The following is an 8,999-nucleotide window of genomic DNA, read 5'->3' on the forward strand; positions in this document are numbered from 1 at the left end:
TAGGGAAGGAAGAAAATCTGAAACGAAATGAGACGCGCGCTCCTAATTAACAGTTTCAGTTTGACAATTAGTTTCAAAATCCCAAAAGTGAGTTAAGACATCAGCTTAGACACCGGTCAAACCAACAGCTACTCTCTGTCCCTGCCAAATACTGGAGAACTGCTCCTCCTCGCAGCCATGGTATCCGTACCAGGGATGCCCAGGGAAGGACCCAGCGGCGCTCGGTGCTAGCCTGGCAGGCAGTGGCGAAAAGAAGTTTCTTCAGAAATTAGCTTGGGAATTGAAGGGAGCAATTCTGAGCCAAAACGTCAGACCTGTCCATAAAAAAAGGATGATGGCTGTAGTCGGACTGTGTTGTCATACATTGCTTACGTTTGTTTTAATTTTAAACTCAGAGTCAGTCCAAGGTTTGTTACACAAACATATGGCACCCGTATTACATTCTACCTAGTATTTATAGAAAGTACTGCGGCGGTCCAGGCAGCGCAGAGATGCCATAACGTTAACAACATTTATTATTAGTATTACAAAAGAACAAAAATAAGCTGGTAGAAATCGGGACTTAAAGTTGAAGAGATTGATTGGAATGAAGGACCAAACCATGGCATTATCAGCCAAGAAAATTCCTCCAGCACTAATGAAGACACAGTCCCCAGGCTGCCGAGTATTTTGTTATATAAATATACCCTCAGAAAGGTAATTTGCTTAAAACCCCAGCCCTGAAAACTGATTAACACATTTAATGCCAGCCCGATTAGCACCAATATGCCCTTGGCTGGGCAATGGGCGCATTGAGGCAGAGGCCTGCATTCCTGCGAGTGAAGGGGAACAAAGCTTTTGGGACAAAGGGTAAACCTTAATTGTGCCTTTTTATTACCCAGACTGTCATTTCCTCCTTACCCCAAACCAGCCGGGAAGGCTAATGGCACACTCACACATCCCCATAAGCGATGCAATTGATAAATGCCATTACTAGCTTTTTCCACTCCAGCTGTTAAGCTACCAGCAGCAAAGGTTTAATCCTTTACCCTCTTTTAAAAAAAAATTTTTTTTTAAAAAAAAAACAAAAACAAAAACCCAAACTGCAGGATACAGTACACCACTAATGCTAATACTCCCGAAGCTTCTGGAAGCATTTATTAGCTTTGGCCACCAACCAGTGATTGCTGCAGGAGTGGAGTGGAGCTGTGGTGCAAACTGGTTAATCTGTAGCTAGACGTATTTGTGATTGGGGGTGGTGATGGTGCTGGTTAGCAAGAAATACTCACTGCCTGGCAGACAGGGCTTCAACAGTCTGAAGGGCTACTTTTTTTTTTTTTCCAAAAAAATTTTATTGGGAGAACTACAAAACATTTACAGTACAAAGTTTACAGTCTCACACAATTTGTAGTGAACTGACTCCCGAAAAATAGATTACAACTCAAGTTGACTTATCCTTTAGTTACATTCAAAACATACTTCTGTTAAAGTAGTCCAAGAGAGTACATAGTGCTCAATCTGTACCTATGTACAAACAAAACTAAGCTACTCCTCATTCATCCACCGTCCAGGAAAGTTTTGGAAAACTCCCGACTTTCTACTTAAGGAAAAAAAAAATAAAAAGCTACAAGTTTTGGAATTCAATTAAACAAGATATGTTCATGTATTGTATAAAGTTTCAGATCCAAAGATGGCCTCCATTCTTATAAAATAGAGTGGCGAAATTTCGCTGTAGTTAAAACCCATCCCTACATTCAAATTATCTCAAGCATTAAGAAAAATACTTATTTGGTTGAAAGATATTTAAGGCAAACATGGACCCTCAAGAAGGCACTGTGAGACATAATACTGGGAGCCCCAATTATTGCTACATACTTTTGAGACTATATCACAGTGTGATTGGTGGAGTTAGGCAACAAAAAAAAAAAAATACTTTTTGGTTACTTTAAACAAGTCTGAATTAGATTTGCCACTTTGAAGTCTGATTGCTAAGTCAGTCTTTTTTTTTTGTTGTTGTTGGTTTTTGTTTTTTTTCTCATTTGTTTTTCAACTCGGACGGGCTACAACCATTTACATTCTACAAAAACCTCATAGAAATTCCTCAAACTACTTCCACAGCATCGAGACCGATTTCTATAAAGAAACCATGCAATCTTTCAGATTTACGTAAACAAGGAAAGAAATTAATGAAATAAATATTACATACAATCTCTTAAATTAAGAATTTTTACTCATTTACAATAAAATAACCAAGTGAAGTTACAAAAAGGCATATATTACTGTGAAAAGAACACACTCCACATTTCGCCGATTAATAATGGCAATCATAATTTAAACATAATAAAAGAATATATATCTATTGCTTTTCATCATACCCGATAAATACAGTATGAACAAATTACCAATGTATACTTTTCACAAGACAATAAATAAGTTAAATAGTTTCATATTGAGTTGTGTGCAGTGACTCATTCATGCAATCAACTCAAACAGCTAAAAAAAAATTAAAAAAAAAATCAGCAGTTATTTTCCAACAATTACAAACTAAACTCAGTTGAGTGCTTCCAAATAAAGCAACAACAAAAAAAAATTGTTCTAAGCCAAACATCCACTAAGTGGTGGCAATGGAACCAATATTAAACTTTGGAATGAAGGTTTTAGCATTTGTTATAATAATAATATATAGATATATAAAAAAAGAAGGTTGTTATCAAGGCATATTCTTGGCAGGATGTTGGGTTTTTCTTTTTTTTTAAAAAAAAAAAGCTTATAGGTTTAGTACGTTCTGTGTTTTTACGTGAACTGGATTGAAAGACAAACTAGTTTGTAACTTTTTTTTTTTTTGTGTGTGTCTGAAGGTTTGGAGGAGCTGGACAGGCAGGACTCGTGCTCCCCGGATTGTTTGTTGCTTTCTGGTGGTGTCTTTTCTAATGCTCTTTTTCGGTTTTGAACACAGATGGAATGGCTGCTGCTGGTGCGTATCAGAACTTGTCTCCAAAGAACAACAACAACAACAAAACCCCAAAACGAAAATCCCCTTCTTCCAAGGTCTCTCTATAAAAATAGGTTTGTTCAGTTCGCGTCATTTGCCCTTTTTGCAAAATGCTTTTTTTGTTTTTTGTTTTGTTCAGCTCTCGGTGTATATATAGGTAAGAGATAGATATATATAAAATAAAAAAAAAAAAGGAGGAGGAGGAGGAGGAGGAGAGGAGGAGGAGCAGGAGGATTCACCTTCTTCGCTCCGTGACTTACTTGCCGGGCGGCCCGGCGCCCCCGGCCGCCCTAGTCGTCGGAGATGGAGAGGCGGCTGAAGATGGGCAGGCGGCGGCCCGAGTCCAGGCTGGGCGACTCGGAGCCGCTGAGGGAGCCGGAGCTGAGGGAGCCGCTCAGGTAGCTCTCCCGGTCGGAGAGGGAGTCCGGGGGGGCTGGGCGGCGCGTCGAAGACGGGCGACTCGGAGATGGCGGCGGAGGGGCTGGAAGCTGATGGGCGGCGAGGGCGGGGGGGGCGGCGGGCAGCCCCCCGCCGGGCGGCGGCGGCGGCTGCTGCTGGCAGCGGTAGTAGGCGGCGGCGGCGGCGGCGGCCGCGGCGGGCGGCGGCGAAGTTCTGGGTGTGGAGGGCGAGCGGGGCGATTGAGGCTGCCCAGCTCCTGCCCCGAGAAGGCGAAGGCGTTGTTGGCGCAGGGCGGCGAGAGCAGCTCCTCGCAGTAGGAGGCGGGAGGCGGGCGGCGGCGGCGTGCGCGACCCGCCGGGGCTCTCCAGCAGGGCGGCGTCCAGGCGGCCGCCGGGCGGGGGCGGCGGCGGCGGGGCGGCGCGCGTGGGGGTGCGGGTGGTGGTGGTGGTGGTGGTGGGCGGAGAAGCCGGAGAAGCTCAGGCTGTGGTGCAGCTTGGGCCGCTCGCCGCCGCGCGGGGTGCCCGAAGCCGCCGCCGCCGCCGCCGCCCAGCGGGTGGTCGCGGGGGGCGAAGGCGCGGAGGTCGCCGGTGCTGCCGGCGGGGTGCGGGGGCGGGTGGTGCGGGGTGGTGGTGCGGGCCCGCCGCGGCGGCGGCGGCGGCGGGGGGGGGCGGCCGTGCCCCCGCCGGGCGCCGGGCGGCGCTCGTCGGCGTTGTGGATGAAGTGGCAGCGCGGGCCGTAGGGGCAGAAGCCGATGGTGTGGAAGGTGCGGCAGAGCTCCGTCTTGTACTTGGGGTGGCGGGTGAGGCTGCGCAGCTCGTGGAAGCCGTGGGCGAACTGGCACTTCTCGCCGTACTTGCAGGCGCCGCCTCTCCTCGAAGGGGCGGCACAGCTCCGTCTTGTAGCGCGTCGAGTTGATGGGGGCCCCGCCGCCGCCGCCGGAGCCGCCCCCCTTGCCGGCCGCCGCCGCCGCCTGCTGCTGCTGCTGGAGCTGCTGCATGAGGTGCTGGCTGCGCTCGCCGTTCTCGCTGAAGGAGCGGTCCCGGAACTTGTTCTCCTTGTTGAGCAGGGCCGTGGGGGCTGCTGCTGCCGCCGCCGCCCCCGCCGGAGCCCGTCTCCTTCAGGCTGCCGAACGAGGAGGAGGAGGAGGAGGAGGTGGTGGAGGAAGAGCTGGAGCCGGTGGGGCTGGGGAACTTGGAGCCGCCGGCCAGCGCCGGCAGGTTTGCTGGTCGAGTGCCGCCGCAGGAAGCCCGGCGCGAAGCTGGAGCTGGGGGGGGTCACCGGGGTCCCCACGGCCTTCTTGTCCAGCATGCTGCCGAGGTTGGTCAGGGACTTCTCCGTCTGCCGGGGCGGGGGGGGGGGGGGGGGGGGGCAGGGAAGGGGCGGGGGAGACAGGGAGCGGGAGAGAGGAGAGAGGGTGTTGCAGGGTGACCGCCAGCCCCACCGCCGCGGCTCCCGGGGGCGCCCGGCGCCCCCCCCCACCCCACCGCCGGACGCTGCGGCTGCGGGGGTCGGGGCGGGGGCCGCGCCGCCCAGCCGGCCCCGAAAAGCGGGGCTGCCGCAAGCGCTGGCGCGCCAGGGCGAGCGGGGCAGGGCCGGGGAGAAGCCCCCCCTTAACAGCGCTCGCTGCGTGCGCAACTTCTAAAAAAGTTCCTCTCGGCAGCGCAAGACTTGCGGGCGAGCGCCTGCAGAGCAGCTCGGCGCCTCTGCAACTTCAGAACACCCCCCCCCCCCCCCAAAAAAAAAAACCCAACCCACCTCGGGAGCCCCCGCGGCAGCGCGCCTCGCCGGGGCTCGCAGCCTTGCATCAGCCGCCCTGCAGCCGGAGCCGCGCTGCTTAACCCCGGCCAGCTGTCAGGCGGCGACCCGCCCGCAGAGGCGGCCGCAGCACCCCGGCCCGGGCGGGCGGGGACCCCCGCCCCGCCGGGACCCGGCCCCGGCCCCGGCCGCCCGCGGCGCCGTCCTGCAAGCGAGCCGCGGCGCCGGCCCGCCTCGCCGCGCTCCTCCCTACCTTGCACAAGAAGTCAATGTCGTAGAAGGCAGATAAAAGTGTCGTCGACATTTCTAGATCCTGTAATGGTCGGAAATACAGGAAGGACCGAAAGATCCCGCTCTCCTCGGAGGGTTTGGAAGAGCCACGACGAGATAGGAGGGGTCCGTTTGCTTGAGATCCGAAATGGTGCCGTCTCCTTCCCGGCGGGACGGCGGGTGCCGGGCCGAGGCGGCGACGGCGGCTGCACAGCAGCGGGCGAACTGCGGGAACTCCGCGGCGCCCCGCGCCGCCCCCATATAAACGCGACCGCCGCGGCCCGCGGGGGCGGTGCCCCGCGCCGCCCGCCCCGCGCCGCGCCGCCCGCCGGGCCCGCCCCGCCCCGCGCACGGGGCCGCCGCTGGCGCTCGCGCTGGCGGCGGGGCGGGCCGGGCTGGCGGGAAGCGGCGGCCCCGCCGCGCCGCCCGCCCTCAGCCCCCGCGGCCCCCGAGCCGGCTGCGCCCGCAGCGGGACGGGACGGGACGGGGCGGCGGGAGCGGGGCGGCGGCCGCTGCCGGCGCGGAACCGGCCGAGGCGGAGCGGCGCGGCGCGGCGCCCCGGGGGCTCGGCCCCTGCCGATCGCCCTTCCTCGCAGCCCGCCCCGGGCGCCCGCCGCCCCCCGCCGCCGCGGCCCCGCTCCCCGCCAGCGGACCGGGCGCCGGCCCCGCAGCCGCCTCCCCGGGCGGCCTCCCCGGGCGGGCGGGCGGCGGCTGGGGCCGGGCGGAGGCGGGCGCGGCAGCGCCGGGGACACCTCTTCTTCCCGCCCCACCGAAAATAAACTTTTGCCACGTAATTGGTTTTGAAACAAAGGTCGGGCCCGCGCTGCCCCGCTGCGGCCGGCGGCGGGGCACGGGCCGCGCGCCCCGCTGCTTCTGCCCGCTTTTGGGGAGCTCGGGGCTTTTTTGGGGGGGGGGGGTGTTTTGGTTTGGTGGTTTTTGGGTTTTTTTTTGTTGGTCGGTTGGAGTTTGGGGGAGATTGGCGCGCAGGCGAGGCGGCGTTAAGCCTGCGCCGGTGCGGCTGCTCCCCCAGCCCCTGCCGCCCCCGCCCCGCTCCCCTCCCACGCCCCCCCCCCGCCGCGGCCCGGCAGCCGCCGCGGTCTTGTGACCCGCCGGGCCGCGCCAAGCTCTCGCCGAGCCCCGCCGCCCCGGGAGCCCTCCCGCCGGGCTGCCCCCCGCCGCCGGGACGAGGGCGAAGGGAGCGGCGGGTCCCGGCGGCGGAGCTCCTTCCCCCGGCCGGGCGCGGGCCGCCGTCCAAGGCGGGCCCGGAGCCACCGTGCAAAACACCCCCGCCCCCCCCGCGCCGATAAGGCTGCGCAAACACGACGTGGGAAAGGCGGCGGAGGCAGCGGCTTGCCCCCGTCCCCCCCCTCCCCGTCCCCTCCCGCGTTTGCTCAGCCCCGGGACAAATGGGAAGGGGAAAATGGACGGACGCCTAAAGTTTTATTGCTGCTAAAGCCAGCAGAGGCGTTTGATCCTCTTCAGCTTCCGAGCCGGGATGTCAGGCCCTGGCAATCCAAGGGTGCAAATCTGACCACGTCAGCAGGAACCCTGCACTTTGAAAACACATTTGCAAAGGAAAGCAACTTGGGGGGTGGGGGGCATTAGAGCACTTCGCGGCGGGTTTTCACACTCCCCCCCCCCGCCGCCGCCGCCATGCGGCTCACGCTCCCATTTGGTTCCTCCCCTCCTCCTCCTCCTCCCGCCCCGAGGCTGGGGGGGGGGCAGCAGGCGGGCCCCGCCAGGCGCACCCCCGGCAGCCCGGACCCGGCTGCCGCACGGGGGGCCCGGGAGCGCCGCTTCCCGCCGCCGGGCACCGCCGCCGAGCCGTCAGCCCCGGGGAGGGAGGGAGGGAGGGAGGGAGGCTGGCCTGCCGAGCGCCGGCCGCGCCCAGCCACACAGCCCGAAAAAACGCCGGGGAAAGACGAGGGGGCTGGGGGCTGAAAACCCCAACGCTGGTTTCTTCCCCGTCCCCCGGCGCTTGGCTTGGGCGAGCCCGGCTCTGCCGCCCGCCCCTCCCGCCGGCTGCGGGCCCGGCCCGGCGGGGATCTGCCACCCCCTAGCGCCCGCCGCAGCCCGGCCAGCCTCCGGGGGAGGGGGGGGGGGGCAACGAGACGCCAATTCCTGCCCCCTGCCCCTCCTCCGGCCCTGCGGAGGGCTCACCGCGGCGGGCCGGGCCGCAGGCCGCTGCCCCGCAGAGGGGAAGCCGCCTGAAAGCGGGGCTGAGGCGGGTGCGCGCCGTAAGGAGCATCATTTCCCATTGCCGGGCACCTTTTCCCAAAACCTCCTCCCTGGCCCGCTCGGGTTCGCTTGCAGACTGACCCGAGATCAAACTCTTCCTCCTCCCAAACCTCTCTGTGATGCAACCATCACCTTCAGAGCAGATCCTGCCCGCTAGCGAACCGAGCAAACCGTTTGCGATGATAATCGTGCAAGGAGCAATGTCTCAGCGTCATTTGGAGGAATACTTTGATAAAGTGATCAAGCGCACGGCAGATAAGTACTCCGGTGCAAGATTTTGCAAACCCTCTTCTGCAAGTGCTGCCGAGGGTTTAAAGGTTCCGGACCCGAGCAGTTACACAGTAACTCAAGCCGCCAGCAGCGTGCGGTGAAATGAATGCGCGCCGACACGATTTTTTATTTGCTCCCTATAAACTAAGGCGGGATGACAGAGGTTTCAGTTGCATTTGAAAACCATGATAAGGAAGAGCAAGTTTTCAAGCTACCTGGTTTACCCATTAACCAAGTCCTCAAGGCTTCATAAAGTTAGTTAAGTTTTGTGGCCACTGTGGATCTATGACTATGCTGCTACCTGTATGCATTTATCCATTTGCTGATACTGAATATATATGCATATGCATTTTAAATTCTACACAATTTAAAAAAACCAAAAAAGCCAACGTTTCTAGATAGTCCTATGCTAACCACTGGCATGAGCGAGGTCACACAACTGTACTGTAATTTTGATACTCTACAAAGTTCTGTTTGTTTTCTACTACAAAAGCTGTTGCTACACTAGTGCAAAAATGTTGGAAAGGCGTGGCAAAACCAGCAGCTGTTAATTAATTGTACAGGTCTTGACTATTTTTAAGAGTGGCTTCCAGACATAATCTGGGCCGTTCTTTCCCCGGGAGCTCAAAACAGATGCAAACAAATTAGTTTTTAGCCTAACTCACAGCGTGGCTTGGTAAGTCGGGTAGTGTGCATTCCGTGAAACATCTTTTCATCTCATCATCAGATTCCAGCATTTGCCTTTTGCCTACTGAAGGCTCAAGTTTTGTTGTAAATTACTTATGTAAGTAACCCTGAATCCTGGAAACTTGAAGTATTTAAACTTTTGTTCCTAAATTACCTTTTTTTTTTTTTTTTTTTTTAGTACTGACTTTATCTTGTGCAGTTTTCAGATGTCCACGAAACCTAATTCGGAAGCTTATCTTGATTTACAGGCAGGTTCTATTTAAACTCAAGAAGCGGGAAGTAATCGGCTATCGGGCAGCGCAGCACCCAGCTAGTGCGAGCGGCGGCAGCCTGCGCCTTGCCCTGGCGAGGTTCGGGCAGATGTTGGCAGGGCTCAGGCAGACCCTGGTGGGGTTAAGCCAGACCCCAG

At 57.5% G+C, this 8,999-nt stretch overlaps 1 protein-coding gene across 1 annotated transcript; it reads right to left on the bottom strand.

Annotated features, from left to right (window-relative positions):
• Window positions 1-3,261: 3,261 nt before the first annotated feature.
• On the bottom strand, window positions 3,262-5,587 carry ZFP36L2 (ZFP36 ring finger protein like 2). The gene is given in 15 exon segments (XM_075707482.1): window positions 3,262-3,402; window positions 3,404-3,442; window positions 3,444-3,506; window positions 3,508-3,567; window positions 3,569-3,610; window positions 3,612-3,692; window positions 3,694-3,786; window positions 3,788-3,881; window positions 3,883-3,989; window positions 3,991-4,039; window positions 4,041-4,237; window positions 4,239-4,445; window positions 4,447-4,590; window positions 4,592-4,708; window positions 5,379-5,587. Coding segments are annotated over 15 exon segments (1,485 nt in total). The 5' UTR covers window positions 5,430-5,587.
• Between the last annotated feature and the right edge of the window lie 3,412 nt (window positions 5,588-8,999).

The sequence above is a fragment of the Pelecanus crispus genome, chromosome 3, assembly GCF_030463565.1.
Source record: "Pelecanus crispus isolate bPelCri1 chromosome 3, bPelCri1.pri, whole genome shotgun sequence".
NCBI classification, from domain to species: domain Eukaryota; kingdom Metazoa; phylum Chordata; class Aves; order Pelecaniformes; family Pelecanidae; genus Pelecanus; species Pelecanus crispus.